The sequence below is a fragment of the Oncorhynchus clarkii genome, unplaced genomic scaffold, assembly GCF_045791955.1.
Source record: "Oncorhynchus clarkii lewisi isolate Uvic-CL-2024 unplaced genomic scaffold, UVic_Ocla_1.0 unplaced_contig_3746_pilon_pilon, whole genome shotgun sequence".
Taxonomy (NCBI): Eukaryota; Metazoa; Chordata; class Actinopteri; order Salmoniformes; family Salmonidae; genus Oncorhynchus; species Oncorhynchus clarkii.
Genome location: NW_027258180.1, coordinates 79,551 through 98,346, shown reverse-complemented (window position 1 = coordinate 98,346; position 18,796 = coordinate 79,551). Strand labels below are relative to the sequence as shown.

At 44.9% G+C, this 18,796-nt stretch overlaps 1 protein-coding gene across 1 annotated transcript; it reads left to right on the top strand.

Moving 5' to 3' along the window:
- Window positions 1–331: 331 nt before the first annotated feature.
- On the top strand, window positions 332–17,041 carry LOC139395910 (serine incorporator 4-like; the record flags this gene model as incomplete). The annotated part of the gene is made up of 6 exons (XM_071143221.1): window positions 332–427; window positions 14,178–14,304; window positions 14,757–14,829; window positions 15,230–15,269; window positions 15,821–15,971; window positions 16,697–17,041. Coding segments are annotated over 6 exons (701 nt in total), but the record flags the coding sequence as incomplete, so codon positions are not given.
- Between the last annotated feature and the right edge of the window lie 1,755 nt (window positions 17,042–18,796).

Sequence of the window (18,796 nt, the reverse complement as noted above, 5' to 3'; positions counted from 1 at the left end):
GCAGCCTGGAAGACCACCACCAATGTGAAACAGGCAGTGTGTCTGTCCTCCAGGTACTTAGCAGGGAACACTTACTCCATCTCAGGCTGAGCCAACATCCATGTGTGGATGATGCCATATAATCTAACCTGTCATCTCTCCATCATTGTTCAGACATAACTGTGTTAGGGGACCTCTGTCTATACATGCCAGGGTTTTACCAGGATGTTTTTACCATGTATTGAATGTCATGCCGATTTCTCGACCTGGCCTCCCACTTTGTGTGTGTGTTTGTCCATTTGTGTGTGTGTGTTCTTAGTTCTCAAGCTCTCCTCTCGCTCTCTGTCTACAGAACAGCCTCGTTCAGGGCTCCTGCAGGCTTCCATCATCAGCTGCTACGTCATGTACCTCACCTTGTCTGCCCTGTCCAGCCGGCCCCCAGAGAAAAGTAGGGTACACTAGCCTCTTCCCTATGGGAAATGGGGCATTGGAAACACTGGAACACACACGCATACATACAGTTGAAGTCAGAAGTTTACATACACCTTAACCAAATACATTTAAACTCAGTTTTTCCACAATTCCTGACATTTAATCCAAGTAAGATTTCCCTGTCTTAGGTCAGTTAGGATCACCACTTTATTTTTAGAATGTGAAATAATGTGAATGTGAATAATAGTAGAGAATGATTTATTTCAGCTTTTATTTCTTTCATCACATTCCCAGTGGGTCAGAAGTTTACATACACTCAATTAGTATTTGGTAGCATTGACTTTAAATTGCTTAACTTGAGTCAAACGTTTCGGGTAGCCTTCCACAAGCTTTCCACAATAAGTTGGGTGAATTCTGGCCCATTCCTGCTGACAGAGCTGGTGTAACTGAGTCAGGTTGTAGGCCTCCTTGCTTGCACACGCTTTTTCAGTTCTGCCCACAAATTTTCTATGGGATTCAGGTCAGGGCTTTGTGATGGCCACTCCAATACTTTGACTTTGTGGTCCTTAAGCCATTTTGCCACAACTTTGGAAGATTGCTTGGGGTCATTGTCCATTTGGAAGACCCATTTGCGACCAAGCTTTAACTTCCTGACTGATGTCTTGAGATGTTGCTTCAATATATCCACATAATTTTCCTGCCTCATGATGCCATCTATTTTGTGAAATGCACCAGTCCCTCCTGCAGCAAAGCACCACGCAACATGATGCTGCCACCCCCGTGCTTCAAGGTTGGGATGGTGTTCTTCAGCTTGCAAGCCTCCCTCTTTTTCCTCCAAACATAACGATGGTAATTATGGCCAAACAGTTCTATTTTTGTTTCAGTAGGCCAGAGGACATTTCTCCAAAAAGTACAATCTTTGTCCCCATGTGCAGTTGCAAACCGTGGTCTGGCTTTTTTATGGGGGTTTTGGAGCAGTTTCCTCCAGCATCTTCACAAGGTCCTTTGCTGTTGTTGTGGGATATATTTGTACTTTTTGCACCAAAATACATTAATCTCTAGGAGACAGAACGCGTCTCCTTCCTGAGCGGTATGACGGCTCCGTGATCCCATGGTGTTTATACTTGCGTACTATTGTTTGTACAGATGAACATGGTACCTTCAGGCGTTTGTAAATTGCTCCCAAGGTTGAACCAGACTTGTGGAGGTCTAAAAAAAAAATGGGGGAGGTTTTGCCTGATTTCTTTTGATTTTCCCATGATGTCAAGCAAAGAGGCACTGAGTTTGAAGGTAGGCCTTGAAATAAATCCACAGGTACACCTCCAATTGACTCAATTTATGTCAATTAGCCTATCAGAAGCTTCTAAAGCCATAATTTTCTGGAATGTTCCAAGCACAGTCAACTTTGTGTATGTAAACTTCGGACTCACTAGAATTGTGATACAGTGAATTATAAGTTAAATAATCTGTCTTTAAACAATTGTTGGAAAAATGACTTGTGTCATGCCAAAGTAGATGTCCTAACCGACTTGCCAAAACTAGTTTGTTAACAAGAAATGTGTGGAGTGGTTGAAAAACGAGTTTTAATGACTCCAACCTAAGTGTATGTAAACTTCCGACTTCAACTGTACTTGCATGGATGCACGTGTGTGAGCAGGCACACACACACAGGCGCACATCATATCCTGTCCGACCCCTCACCACACACACTCACCTGAGTCACTTCTGACATCATGTGCACTTCAGTCACCTCTACTGCACCACAAACAACTCAATCACATTGAATCACAGCAATGCCCAAGCACACATTCACTCCAAGACAAGGTCTCTGTACATCACACACACTATGTGCTGCTACATGTTGTTCTTAGTGGAGACAGTATGCTGTAGGGAGGTGAAGAGGCTTTTTGGCATTCCTGATGGATCTAATGACAACATAACACAGTAATGCTGCCTGACAGTATCATTACACACTCTTACACGCCTTGTCTTGGTGAACAAGTAGTCCCTGTCCGTCTGTCTGTATCTGTCTGTCTCAGTCAGTCAGTCATTTTTTCAATGGAAACTAGTGGCTACAGTATTAAATAGTCCAACGTTATTCTGAAAGCATTTAAAAGGTTTTACTGAACAGTTACTCTGACATGATCAGGTAACATTTCAAAACGTCAAATGGGATAAAATAATCAATCAACCTATCAATCAAATATCATTTTTGATTGTGTTTTAATGGTTATGTTAATTGTGCATACTGTAACTGGGTAAAGTTCACCATGTCAAATACTTGATCAACCTGCCATTACTGTGGTGATAAAGTAAAGGAGTTTCAACACAAAATACCAGGAGACAGGGTGAGAGATTTGATTAGGATCTCTTTTCGTCCACAATGTATAATACAATCACATTTTCTCATATAACAAAGTGTTACAAACAGCAGACATAATACCCTGCCTTACTGACCAGATAAATACTCTAACAGTCTGAAAAGATTGGTTCCTTCATCTACCATGGTCCTGCACAACCTTCCAATGTATTATATTTAAATGCTTCTAAAGTATTGTTTGAATGTATACTGTATATTGAAAGGTTTCTGGTCTGCTCAGATAAGAGAAAGAAGAATTACTGGGATGATAAAGTAGGGGGTCTATTTTTTTAGTCGTAGAGCTCCTGTCAGCTTCACCAGGCCAGAGGTTCCCCACAGTGAGAGGGGCACTGTGACCCCTCTGAAGCCGTGTACATTTTCTCGTGATGCATCCAATACACCAACCCAGTGTTTCTGAATCTGTATCCAATCTAGTCTCAAGCTGTGATTCATAAGGTATGAGATTCAGATGGAACCGACCTGTGGCTCCCACCGATACCGTCATCAGTCAAGCTCCCCTCTTACTTACACGCGCTTAATTCAATAACTCCATGTGAACGGATGGATGTGGATGTCAGTGCGTTAAGTCAGATGAGTAATGGAGCAGCACAGTAACTGTACTCTACCTACCTGACCTCTCCACCAGCTCACTGCCATTCCAAACTGCCTCCCCCAATTGCCCCTTATCTCTTGCAACCTTCCCCATCCTCCCCCAGCCACCTACTACTCCAAACAGCCTGGCCCCTCAAACTTTCATTCCAATTCAGATTGCTTTATGATGCCGTACGGTACATTTTGCAAATATTGTTTCTGACTCCTATGCTTCCACCTGCCTCTGCTAATTCCCCCTGGTCTTTCACAACCTCCTCCAGCCCCCGACTGAGTCTCCAAACACAACCCCCAGGGAGTCCAACAGTCATCTTTCTCATTCCTCTCTTTCTGGATTTATGAGTCCCTTCAGACATCCAGCTATTTCCTCTCCCTCTCACCTTTCTCTTTTTAAACATTCTCTCTTCCTTTCTCTCTATATAACTATGTATCTTTCTCCCTCTCTCCTTCTCACAAGCCATGCTTCTATCATATAACGGTGATTTGTTGTGACATTGCAACGTGATATTGCTTTGAGTTGACATGTACATAACATTGTTTTGAAAAGGAATGTCTGTTCCACCCATTCTGATTTGTACATTCTTTGTACCAGCTAGTTGTTTTGCGTGGAGGCAAGGGTACGTGCTGTCCCGGGGCAGTACAGGGCAATGCTGCAACTTGTTGAGGAAATCAGCACCGTGTATAAAAACATCTGTTCAACACATACACTCACACTAAACATCCCCAGTAAGGATAGTGTTTTAAATAGTCATTTTCACTGGAGTGTGTGTGTGTGTGTGTGTGTGTGTGTGTGTGTGTGTACGCATGCATGTATATGTGTGGGCCCTGTTCAGAAGTAGTGCACTATAAAGGGAATAGGGTGCCATTTGGGACGCAAGAGAGTGGTCCTCCCTCCTGTCCTGTTCAGTCATGTTTGCCTGTTCAGTTTCCCTCTGGCTCAGTCTGCTGGGTGACCTCATCAAGCACACAGGCACACAGACACACATCCCTGTGTTTCTATGTGGAGGAATTAGTCTGGAGTGGGACTGAAAACACACAACACTGGGAGCAGGACAGGTCCCCTCTCCCCTGCAGTGGGCTCGGCCTGGTGTGTGTGTGTACAGTAAGCAAACCTGTAATTGTTTTCACTGAACCCAAGGCATCTGTTCTCTTGGTCACAACACACAGGAATCCACTCTGGAATCCACAGCTATGGCCACCTGGGGGAGGGAGACACAGAAACAGAGAGAGACCGAGAGAGAGAGAAAGACACAGAGCGAGAGACACACACCCCACACACACACACACACACACACACACACACACACACACACACACACACACACACACACAGAGAGACAAACACACACACACAGATATGCCTATCATAACACAGTAATAGTGTTAGTTTGCATCTCACACAAAATAACCAATGTTTGACAGTCTGTTTAGTCTTACGCACAGCCAGAGACTCAGCGGCCCCTCTACCTTTATTGTTCCAATTGTCCCAGGGATAGACTTGACCGGACATTGTTTTCTTTGCCTCAAGTATTTTGTTATTATTGCACTTACTTACCTCCAGGGATGTTTTCTTGTCCTGCCTTGGCTATTATTGTATTGTAGTATTGTACATGTTATAAATCTGTAATATTAGAGTAATAATATATTGAATGATGTATTGTGTTGTTAAGGGTGTAGGCTGTTAGGTTTGGTTGTGATGTAATTGTTTTAATCCTGTTTGGACCCCAGGAAGATTAGCTGTTGCCTCAGCTAATGGGGATCCTCAGAAATATCAAAACAACTATACAACACCGGGCCTCCGTAATCTGACATTCTGAATCAGAGCCCGTATTAATTTATCATCTTAGAGAAGGAGTGCTGATCTACGATCAGTTTTGTATTTTAGATCATAATGAAAAAGATATGGACAGGGGGGACCTGATCCTAGATCAGCACTCATACTCTGAGGTGAGTACAGCCCCAGACGATTATAGAGAACAGTGGAGGCTGGTGACTTGAAAAATGGAAGAGGATGGGAGACCCATGGTATAGGTGCGGAACGCAGAGACGTCAAAGTGTGTTTCAAAAATGGTCAAAGAGTAATTATGTTAACCTAAAGCATTTAATAAAGACATTTATAGTACAATATTATGGAGAATGGAAATGAGAGGGCTACTTACACAGTGTTGGAAAGGGATCACAGTAGTGATTGAATGAGGGTATGAGGCATGAGTTGAGGTGTTCAGAGGCTTGACTTCAGGACATGATTTGACTAGAAAGACAAAAAACAATAACACAACACAATGCAGTTAGACAAGAGAGCTAAGAAGGAGTTAGTCCAAGCAAGCAGTAAAATCATTGATGTGTAATAATGTGATTGTTTGTGTGTATGTGTGATTGACTCTACATACAGTAATGACAGAAAATTGATAGGGGTACTCACAGTGCTTGGAAAGGAAACATTCAATTTATCCCCTGGGACCCAGAGTTTTTCCTTGTCTGTTAACCTAACCAGGAAAACTCTGGACCCTATAAAGTTATGACAGTGATTATTCAGCTGTAAAATGGTTTTATAAGGGCTATGATGGGACCAGTTGTAGTGAGGTGCGTACTGGCGGCAGAGAAGTCAGGCGCAGGAGAACGAAAACTGATTTACAACAGTGTCCTTTAATATCCATAAACCACCGTCAACAGAACACAATAAATGGGTCAAACAAAACCCAGTAAATACCAGCATACCGTGCACAAGCACTACAAGAAACAATTACCGACAAGGACATGAAGGGGAACAGAGGGTTAAATACACAACATGTAATTGATGGAATTGGAACCAGGTGTGATGGAAGACAAGACAAAAACAATAGAAAATGAAAAGTGGATCAGCGATGGCTAGAAGGTCGGTGACTTCGACCGCCGAACGCTGCCCGAACAAGGAGAGGGACCAACTTCGGCGGAAGTCGTGACAGTACTCCCCCCCTTGACGCGGCTCCAGCAGCGCCTCGACACCGGCCTCGGGGACGACCCAGAGGTCGAGGCACAGGGCGACCCGGACGAAGACGGTGGAACTCCTGCTGCATTGAAGGGTCCAACATGTCCCCTCCCACTCCACGAGATACTGAAGGCCCCTCGCCCGACGCCTCGAATCCAGTATGGAGCGAACGGAGTACGCCGGGGCCCCCCGATGTCTAGAGGGGGTGGAGGAACCTCCCGCACCTCAGACTCCTGGAGCAGGCCAGCCACCACCAGCCTGAGGAGACACACATGGAACGAGGGGTTAATACGGTAATCGGGTGGAAGCTGTAACCTATAACAAACCTCGTTCACCCTCCTCAGGACTTTAAATGGCCCCACAAACCGCGGACCCAGCTTCCAGGCAGGGCAGGCGGAGGGGCAGGTTTCGGGTCGAGAGCCAGTCCTCACTGTGGTGGCGATCTGCGTTCACCTTTTGGCGCGTCACGGCCTGCTGAAGGTGAACACGGACAGCTTCCCATGTCTCTTCCGCGCGCCTGAACCAGTCATCCACCGCAGGAACCTCGGTCTGACTCTGATGCCAAGGTGCCAGAACCGGCTGGTACCCCAGTACGCACTGAAAGGGAGAGAGGTTAGTGGATGAGTGGCGAAGCGAGTTCTGTGTAATCTCGGCCCAGGGCACGAATGCTGCCCACTCCCCTGGCCGGTCCTGGCAATAGGACCGCAGAAACCTGCCCACATCCTGGTTCACTCTCTCCACCTGCCCATTACTCTCGGGGTGAAACCCTGAAGTACTGATCGAGACCCCCAGACGTTCCATGAACGCCTTCCAGACCCTAGTCGTGAACTGGGGACCCCAATCAGACACTATATCTTCAGGCACCCCGTAGTTTTAGTTTTATTTGACCTTTATTTAACTAGGCAAATCAGTTAAGAACAAATTCTTATTTTCAATGACGGCCTAGGAACAGTGGGTTAACTGCCTGTTTAGGGGCAGAACGACAGATTTGTACCATGTCAGCTCGGGGATTAGTGCCGGAAGACGTGTGTAAACAAGGCCTCCGCAGTCTGTAGGGCCGTAGGGAGACCGGCCAGAGGGAGGAGACGACAGGACTTAGAGAAACGATCCACAATGACCAGGATCGCGGTGTTACATGACGTACAGACGCCCAGCGGGACACTGGACGGGAGCGGGCTCTGCACGTAACGCCTGCTCAATGTCCGTGTCCAGCTCCCACGCTACCGGCGCCACCAGGCAGGGAGTATGGGAGTGGGATCCATGGGCCGCTCCTCTGTGTCATACAGCCGGGACAATGCGTCTGCCTTCACGTTCCGAGAGCCTGGTCTGTAGGAAAGGGTGAACACAAAACGGGTAAAAACATGGCCCACCTTGCCTGGCGAGGGTTCAGTCTCCTTGCTGCCCGGATGTACTCCAGATTGCGGTGGTCAGTCCAGATGAGAAAAGGGTGTCTAACACCCTCAAGCCAATGTCTCCACACCTTCAAGGCCTTGACGACAGCCAACAGCTCCCGGCCCCCATGTCATAATTTCGCTCCCCCGGGCTGAGCTTCTTCGAGAAAAAGGCACGGGCGGAGCTTCGGTGGCGTACCCGAGTGCTGAGAGAGCACAGCTCCTATCCCAGCCTCGGACGCGGCCACCTGCCAAAGAGGGATCCGGATGGGCCAGCACGGGAGCCGAGGTAAACAGAGCCCTCAGCCGACCACTGCAAGCGTACCGGACCCCCCTTCAGCAGTGAGGTAATGGGAGCCGCTACCTGACCAAAACCTTGGATAAACCTCCGGTAGTAGTTGGCAAACCCTAAGAACCGCTGCACCTCCTTTACCGTGGTGGGAGTCGGCCAATTACACACGGATGAAATGCTGTCACTCTCCATCCCCACCCCTGAGGTGGAAATGCGATACCCTAGGAAGGAGACGGATCATTGGAAGAATAGGCATTTCTCAGCCTTGACGTTCAGGTCATGCTCCAACAGGCGACCAAGCACCCTGCGTACCAGGGACACATGCTTGGCGCGTGTAGCGGAGTATATTAGAATGTAATCTATATACACCACTACACCCTTCCCGTGCAGGTCCCTGAAAATCTAGTCTACAAAGGCTTGGAAGACTGATGGCGCATTCATCAACCCGTACGGCATGACAAGGTACTCATAGAGCCCTGAGGTGGTACTGAAAGCCGTCTTCCACTCGTCTCCCTCCCGGATACGAACCAGGTTGGAGATATATGTTTCCATAGCCTCCGTCTCCGCCTGTGAGATGGGATACACGTGACTCCTGGGAAGTGCAGCTTCTACCAGGAGATATATCGCACAATCGCCCCGTCGATGAGGTGGTAATTGAGTCGCCTTCTTTTTGGAGAAGGCGAGAGCCAAATCGGCATATTCAGGGGGAATGCGCATGGTGGAGACCTGGTCTGGACTCTCCACCGTAGTAGCACTAACGGAAACCCCTAAACACCTACCTGAGCACTCTCGCTACCACCCCGTGAGAGCCCTCTGTGGCCAAGAAACAGTGGGGTTATGACAAGCTAACCAAGGTAGGCCCAGCACCACAGGAAACGCAGGAGAGTCAATGAGGAAGAGACCAATTCTCTCCTTGTGACCCCCCTGCGTCACCATGCTCAAAGGAGCGGTGACCTCCCTAATCAACCCTGACCCTAATGGTCGACTAAGGCGTTAAAGGGGAAGGGCACAGCCACGGGAACAATGGGGATCCCTAAACTATGGGCTAACGCTCTATCAATAAAATTCCCAGCCGCGCCTGAATCGACAAGCGCCTTATGCTGGGAATACGGGGAAAACTCAGGGAAAGTGACACACAAACATATGTGCAACAGAGGGCTCTTGGTGAGAATGGTGCCGGCTCACCTGGGTTGGCGCCAGAGCGCCCTGCCTGCTGCCTCGATCCCCAGAGGAACCAACCCGGCACCGACGAGCTGGAACCCCCTCCGGTCTCCCTGCGCACCGCCCCTCCCAGCTCCATGGGTATCGGAGCGGGGGTGCGGGAGGATGGAACCACCAGACCCCGATCTGAACGTCCGCGGGTAGCCAGTAGGTTGTCCAGCTGGATGGACAGGTCCACCAGCTGGTCAAACGTGAGGGTGGTGTCTCTGCAGGCCATCTCCCGACGGACGTCCTCACGCAGACTGCAGCGGTCATGGTCGATCTGGGCCCTGTCGTTCCATCCCGCGCCGGCAGCCAGGGTCCTAAACTCCAGGGCGAACTCCTGGGTGCTCCTCGTCTCCTGCCTCAGATGGAAGAGGCGTTCACCCGCCTCTCTACCCTCGGGCGGGTTGTCGAAGACTGCCCGGAAACGGCAGGTGACCTCCTCAAACTGGTCCCATGCCGCATCTCCCTCTCTCCACATGGCGTTGGCCCACTCCAGGGCTTTCCAGGTGAGGCACGAGACGAAGGCGGACACCCTCTCACGGCCCGATTGAGCCGGGTGGACGGTGCCCAGGTATAGGTCCAGTTGTAGAAGGAACCCCTGGCAGTTCGCAGCCTTTCCGTCGTATTCCTGGGGCAGGGAGTCACGAATCCCACTGGGACCAGGAGGAAGAGGGGCGTTTAGGGGAGACCTTGGTTGTGCTGGTGGAGGCGCTGGAAGAACTCCCTGTCTCTCCCAGCGGTCCATTGTCTGGACAACACGATCAATGGTGGTGCCAAGATGGTGGAGCATTGCTGCGTGCTCCCGGACGCGCTCCTCCACCCATATACCCGGGGTACCTGCTCCTGCTGACTCCATAGTTTTGGTCGGTAATTCTGTAGTGAGGTGCATACTGGCGGCAGAGAAGTCAGGCGCAGGAGAACAAAAACTGATTTACAACAGTGTCCTTTAATATCCATAAACCACCTGTCAACAGAACAATACAATAAATGGGTCAAACAAAACCCGGTAAATACCAGCATACCATGCTAAAGCACTACAAGAAACAATTACCAACAAGGGGGAACAAAGGGTTAAATACAACATGTAATTGATGGAATTGGAACCAGGTGTGATGGAAGACAAGACAAAACCAATAGAAAATGAAAAGCGGATCAGCGATGGCTAGAAGGTCGGTGACTTCGACCGCTGAACGCCGCCCGAACAAGGAGAAGGACCAACTTCTGCGGAAGTCGTGACACCAGTTTTTCCTAATCAGGTCACATGTTATTTTTTTTTTATGTCAAACTGCAGCAACCTTATACTTGTTCAATGAATTATATTTAGACTAGATTATGAGGGGGATTTCCTCTACCCAGACAACTGATAGACAGAACTCACAGAGCTGAGTTTGCGTTACGCATGTTTGCGTTATGACTCACGTCTGTCATCACTATTATGTTGTAATAATTTTGGATCGAAAACGTATAGGCAGCTTTGCCAGCCCAATTTGGAATATAAACCAAATTTGATCACATTCACATTTTCTCCTGACACACAAATGGACTATAAATACATAACATGACCAATTATTTACCTAAACCAGATGAGCAGGGTGCATAGGCTATATGCAGCACCTATTATTAGTAGCCTACAGTTAATCCGACTGCAAAATGGTCTCGTTTTCATCCCATACGGCATGTCAGATCTGTCAGTTTAGGTGTAGCCTAGGCTGCTGCAACATTTATGTCATGAGTTTTTGCTTGTGTCTGTCTGGAGTGATTGTGTGTTATCTTTGCTAAATAAATACCGGAGCAAAGTGGAAACCCTACTTAAGCGCGCTCGAAAATGATCTGTGTCAAACTCTCTTTCATCTAACTTTTAATGGATGACACGATGGAAGCTATCAAATCATTCAGAACATCCCAGAAAAAAAGTAGAAAGTTCCATATGTTCAGCAAGTAAAGCATCGTAACGTGCAATTACCACTGCAAGTAGGGTTTCCACTTACCGCTGTAGTTGCACTTGTTAGCGGAACTTTCCCTCTCGTCGTGTACTCTAAAAGCCAATTATTGCATGGCGAAAAATGCAGTGGTGTTGATAAGTCGCTTGAGAACATCCCTGTTTCTTCTTTCTCGTTGTTGCGCAGTTAGAATATCCAGACATCCGCCGTGATCGATGCGACTTTTTGGCAGAAGCTTGAATCTGATGTGGACATTTATACGCTCCCTGCTTTTTATTTTGCAGTTTAGCTTAACGATCAATGTTCTTCAGGTCACTGTACCCACCTTTCAGCCAAGGCTCAGACTTTACAAAAAGCAGGCAAGGCCAGAAATACAGGTGGCTTAATGAAAGATCCTGTTATCCAGCTATACTTTTGATTAGAGGTCGACCGATTATGATTTTTCAACGTCGATACCAGACCGATTATTGGAGGACAAAAAAAGCCGATACAGATTAATCGGCAGATTTTAAAATGTATTTGTAATAATGACAATTACAACAATACTGAATTAACACTTATTTTAATATAATAATCAATAAAATCAATTTTGCCTCAAATAAATAATGAAACATGTTCAATTTGGTTTAAATAATGCAAAAACAAAGTGTTGGAGAAGAAAGTAAAAGTGCAATATGTGCCATGTAAGAAAGCTAACGTTTCAGTTCCTTGCTCAGAACATGAGAACATATGAAAGCGGGTGGTTCCTTTTAACATGAGTCTTCAATATTCCCAGGTAAGAAGTTTTAGGTTTTAGTTATTATAGGAATTACAGGACTATTTCTCTCTATACCATTTGTATTTCATATACCTTTGACTATTGGATGTTCTTATAGGCACTTTAGTATTGCCAGTGTAACAGTATAGCTTCCGTCCCTGTCCTCGCTCCTACCTGGGCTCGAACCAGGAACACAACGACAACAGCCACCCTCGAAGCAGCGTTACCCATGCAGAGCAAGGGGAACAACTACTCCAAGTCTCAGAGCAAGTGACGTTTGAAACGCTATTAGTGCGCACCCAGCTAACTAGCTAGCCATTTCACATCACATCGTTACACCAGCCTAATCTCGGGAGTTGATAGGCTTGAAGTCATAAACAGCAGAGCTGCTGGCAAAACGCACGAAAGTGCTGTTTGAATGAATGCTTATGAGCCTGCTGGTGCCTACCATCTCTCAGTCAGACTGCTCTATCAAATCATAGACTTAATTATAACAAAATAACACACAGAAATGCGAGCCTTAGGTCATTAATATGGTCGAATCCGGAAACTATCATCTCGAAAACAAGAAGTTTATTCATTCAGTGAAATATGGAACCGTTCAGTATATTATCGAACGGGTGGCATCCATCAGTCTAAATATTCCTGTTACATTGCACAACCTTCAATGTTATGTCATAATTACGTAAAATTCTGCCAAATTAGTTCGCAATGAGCCAGGCGGCCCAAACTGTTGCATATGCAATGAACGCAAGAGAAGTGACACAATTTCACCTGGTTAATATTGCCTGCTAACCTGGATTTCTTTTAGCTAAATATGCAGGTTTAAAAATATATACTTCTGTGTATTGATTTTAAGAATGGCATTGGTGTTTATGGTTAGGTACACATGGGAGCAAAGACAGTCCTTTTTAGCGAATGCGCACTGCATCGATTATATGCAACGCAGGACACGCTAGATAAACTAGTAATATCATCAACCATGTGTAGTTATAACTAGTGATTATGATTGATTAAGTTTAATGCTAGCTAGCAACTTACCCTGGCTTCTTACTGCATTTGTGTAACAGGCGGGCTCCTCGTGAGGCAGGTGGTTAGAGCGTTGGACTAGTTAACAAGATTGCAAGATTGAATCCCTGAGCTGACAAGGTAAAAATCTGTCGTTCTGCCCCTGAACAAGGCAGTTAACCCACCGTTTCTAGGCCGTCATTGAAAATAAGAATGTGTTCTTAACTGACTTGCCTAGTTAAATAAAGGTGTAAAATTATATATATTTTTTTAAATGAATAAATCTGCAAAATCGGCTTCCAAGATTACTGATCTCCAATTGTTATGAAAACTTGAAATCGGCCCTAATTAATAGGCCATTCCAATTAATCGGTCGACCTCTACTTTTGATACCAATCGGTATTGAACACCCTCACCTTTTCACCCTTCTTCGTGAAACTGATCTCAGGCAGAGGTCGACCCTCGGTTTTAATTAGCACCTTTTCCGTGTACCACAGCGAATTAAGGGGTTCTTCATCGAAAAGTTAACAAAATTGAAATAAATTGCACTAACTGGACACAAAAATGATGTTCTAAAACCAAGAAAACAATCTACCTCCTCCATGTCCTGTAATTTGAAGAAACTCATTTGAATTGAAAAATATGACTTTTCAATCTCCAATAATGTCACCAAGCTCCTCAACACATAGATTCCCACCCTAATGCTTTGTGGCACAAGCCCAATACAACACTCGTTTCATCTGATCCTAATCCTATGATTGGATGACAACATGTCAGTTCATACTTATCAATGTTGATTGGTTGGAGGTCGTCCTCTGGAAGTGGTCAAAATTACCATGCAGGTCTATTGAAGGGGGTGAGGCCCTACGTGCCTCCTAGGTTTTGTATTGAGGTCAATATACACAGAAGACAAAAGCTTTCTTTTTTAGTGTTTCACTATTTTTATTTTAATGAAATTTCACCGAGGAGGATGGTCCTCCCCTTCCTCCTCTGAGGAGCCTCCACTGATAGAGAACCACACACTAATATAGGGTCAAACAGACAGGGAGAACCAGACACTACTATAGGGTCATACAGACAGGGAGAACCACACACTACTATAGGGTCATACAGACAGGGAGAAACACACTTTTCTTTATTCCCTCAGTAAAACCACACAGTTCACGGTTACTAAAGAAAAGCTGGAAACAGAGGATGAAACTTTCTTTGCTCTGCTCCCTCTCTCTGTTGTCCCAGTGGTGTACCATGGGGTGAATATGACAGTATGTTACCCCAGTGTGGGTCAGGATGGCATCCAGAAGGAGACCAACGCGGTGGCCATTATAGGAGCTGCCATCATGTACTGCTGTGTGCTCTTCGCATGGTGAGTGGCAAGTCACTGGAGGAGTGTGTAATGAATGTCAACAGTTGTCCCATTGAATCATATGTACAGTCTCTCTACACAGTGATCAAACAATAAGAGCTCTATTCAATCCGAATCGCTGAAGGTCAGTGTTACAGCGTGATTGAAATTTAAAGACAATTGTCCTGCGTTAGTGGAGACTGCATTCACTGTAAACACTGCATGTGTTGGCTCAATCAGAAAATACCTTTACATTTATATTGCGCAATCTGTAACACTTCATCGATACAGACTGAATAGAGACCCAAGTACTTTACTTATTGACTTATTTAGGCTAATTACTTACTAACTTTCTATGTAACAAATGGAGTGCAATTTTGAGGTTATTTTTTGTTTCTGTTTGAAAAAAATACATTGCTTGTCCTAATATTAGTTTACTTCAGTTGCTTATCCAAACAATGCTATATTTTCAGTAACGAAGCATCCTACCTGGCAGAGGTTTTTGGCCCTTTCTGGATGATTAAAGTTTACCGCTATGAGTTCCAGGTAAAGTACGAATTCATATAAAAATATTACTGTCAAGGATCATTCACTGCCAACATGGATAATGGAGGATCAACTCTGTGTTCCTGTGGCTCTGCATACATCTTGTTCTCAGTGGGTTCGTGGCACTTTAATTGGGGAGGATGGGCTCGTAGTAATAGTTGGAGTGGAATAGATGGAATGGTATCAAATACGATGCCATTCCATTCGCTCCGTTCCGGACATTATTATGAGCCGTCCCCCCTCAGCAGCCTTCACTGATCTTGGTATTAATTTGTGATGTGTGAGCGGCATGTTTCCACGCTCCATACGTGTGGAGAATGTATGGGCATCCTGAGCTCTGCTTACCTCTAGCAGTTTGATACAACTCCTGGAATCTCTCTCTCTCTCTTCGTTTTCCTAGAAAGCCACATGCTGCTTCTGCTGCCCTGACAAAGAGGAAGGTTGGTAGCCTACATGTCAATAAATTCTCAGCAACACTTTATTTGAAGGGTACCTGAATAAGGACTTCGTAACACATTCATGAAACATACATAAAACAAAAATAAGCAGTACATTTATGTTGGCGAAAAACTTCCTTTAAAGTTGCGGTTGTTGACATAAGCATGAATGTTAATGTAGTGCTTATGAATGTTTATGTAATGAAGTCCTTATGTCCTTATGTAGGTACCCATAAAATATATAGTTACGTAATTATCTTAATACGGATTCTTCTCCATATTATAAATAAGCCAGTATTAAGGCTGCAGAATAGAAAATATGTCTAAATAATTTATGTACAGACTAGCGGCTAGCCTATACTGAGACTGGTGTTATGACATTCAAATAAAATCAATATGATTTAGCACTATTCTTACACCTTCTGGGAAAATAAAATTACTGTGAAAGATAAATTGCATGTTTTCTATATGCTGCTATGGTATTGTCAGAGCAGCACGATTCTTTATCACCCTCAGGTGATTGACTTTATATGTTTGGTCTGTGGTGTTTCCAGAGGTGGAGTTTGTGATTGACGAAGATATCAAGGGCTGCCAGAAGGTGATTCACAACGAGAACCAGAGAGTGGCTTACAGCTACTTCTTCTTCCACTTCGTCTTCTTCCTGGCCTCGCTCTACGTCATGATGACCCTAACCAACTGGTTCAGGTCAATATCTCACTCACTGGGCATTGGACACCCCAGCAAACACACAACCACAACACAACGTTGTCTCAATGTTGACGTTACATGAAAATGAAGACACTTGATGGCTCAATCATAAGGGCTACATAACCCTGTCATAATATAACCCTGTCATAATATAACAGATATCATAAACAGTCATGATAGCCTTCAACGCGTAAGCGCATTTTTCCTCTATATTGTGCTCGCATTTGTCACACTGCTTTTCCAAATTGAAGCGTTTCACACCGCATCCCAAACACCTGAGGGTAACAACATCAGTTTGTCAGTAAATGTCTACAACTAACTAGTAGCTGGGATGAGTTAAACATTTTCGGCATAGCTAGTTAGCGATGTATGCTAACATTAGCTATCGTTGCTAACTAGGTAGCTAGAGGACTGCATCTAACTAGTTCACTTGCTGCTGATGTTGAATCATTGCTGGTGAATGTTCATTACATCGTTGTGGTTTTAACTGAGATTTGTGATATAGCTAGCTAGTCTCCAGCTAGAAAGGGAAACAGAACATTTGGGTAAGTTGCTAGAACAAGGGAAAAAAACACATTTTAGTTCCCTTAATTGTGGGTAAGATTCTTGTTGACTCACCTCATTCGTTACCTGGTTGTACACAGCAGCTATATTGTGCCATTGTACCTCCATTGCCGTGCTAATCAAAATTCCTCTCCCACCTTTCCTTCCGCCACCTCCAGCTATGAGTCAGCGGTGCTGGAGACCACGTTCACCCACGGCAGCTGGTCCACGTTCTGGGTGAAAATGTCATCGTGTTGGGCATGCGTGGTACTCTACCTCTGGCTGCTGCTGAGCCCACTCTGCCACTGCGGCTCCGACTCGCACCGCCCGCGACGTTCCCGCATTAAACGCCGCTCAGCCAACTCCTCCAGTCACGTCAGTGTCAGCGTCTGACCTGTGAACTTTGGGCCAGAGTCTGGCTTCTGGGGGTGGAGAACAGGATAGGACAGCTAGCAGGAGAAGATGGACAATTTCCCCCGCTGTGGTACCCGGAAGGTGGAGGATGGTTTTGATGATATCCCCTTGAACCCTCCACCAGTCTCCCATATTGAAGTCGGATGTCAGGGGACAGAGATGAGAGGTCATGGGTCATTGAGACTCACTCCAGCTAGAAGGACAGACTAACAGACTAACCAGAGGATTAATGAATGAATCTGATGTTCCTCACACAGACCACCTGAACCTCCAAACATAGACCAAGGGAGTAACCAGACTGTGCTCTGAAACAGGAACAAAGACCCTATACACAATCACTACATCCTGCCATCCAAACTGATTTCACAACATTTCACTATTGTTTCACTCGGTAAGTGAAGTATTCAGTCTGGTTTAACCAGGCTAGAACCACTATGGACTACTATGCTGAGACTGCCAAAAGGGAACAAAAAGGATGAGCTCTTGACTGGCTTACGAGGGGAGCTGTAGGGAAATGTTGGCTGACTTGTTACTCTTTTTGAATATTTTATTTCTTATAGTAAGGACTGTGTACCATTTTAAAATTACAACCGGGGGTAGAGTTGTCAGTAGGATCATTATTTTTCTCAGTGGTTTCAACAACTGAAGGTTTACCTGAACATTTCACACCATTTCGAAGGTTTACATGAACATTTTGCACATTAGTGTGTTCATACTGTTTGAATATGTTCGCTCTGGTGTGGAGCTAATGTGAATGATAAAATAAAATATTACTTAACACTTTCGCCAACAGGTATAATGCTATATTACTTGTTATAAGCATGTATGAGCCTGTATAATGCCTTTACAATAAGGCCTAAACTGTTTTATGTTGGCCGAGCAAATTTCCAACGGACCTAATGGCTCATATAGTCAGGATCATTATGAGTTGATTACAACACATTATAAGGGGTTCATATATGTTCATGACAAGTCTTTCAATGCATTATATCTGTCGGCTTTAAGTAAAATGTTACCAAATACTCTTATACCAATTATTTATTTCGCAATGCCTTTTTAACATCGTGGGAGTGGTGTATCCATTTCTAAATTGGTTTTTGAAAGGAAAATGTGGTAAAATTGTTTTGGAAGTTAAGTTTTACAAGAAACCCCAGCTACAAGACCCTGACATGTTTGGTTTAAAGGGGCTCTCTGTGATCTGGGGTGTATTTGCTAGGAACAGAATGGAAACAAATGTGCCGAAACGGGAAGAGACCTACCTGGAATTTTCCAATATGAAACGCTTGTTTGGTATTCACATTTCAAAATGCTTTGCTACGGAGTGCACTAATGAATGCACCCGTGTTTTAGAAGAACCATTGAGGATCGAGAGCCACGTTTCTGTGAAGACTTCTCCACAGTTAATGACCAATAATTTGACTCTGTAAAACCTTTGTGTACGATACTGCATTTAGGTCCTTTTTTAGCTCATTTCATGTTACTATGATAGCAGGTGTGTGAAGTTATTTTTGTAAATACATTTTGTATTGAAACACAGCTTCTGTTGATTAAAGTGTGATATTTTTGTAAGCGAACAACCCCTAAAATCACATTGGATTCCAATTAGTTTCCCAAATTCAATTTTCTCCCTTTTGTATTTTTCAGGTTTTCGCTCTCAGAAATCACACCTTTTAAAACATTTTTTTTTTACACATAACAACAAAAATGGATGTTCCAAGTCCACAACAATGCTTGAACCACATCAGGGCACCACTTTTGAGGTCTGTGAAAAATAGAAAACAATTTAGATTTTTGGGTGTAGTTACCCTTTTAATGCAACTGTGGACCAGCAAGAGACTGTTTGGTTAGTGGTGTTTATGTGGTGC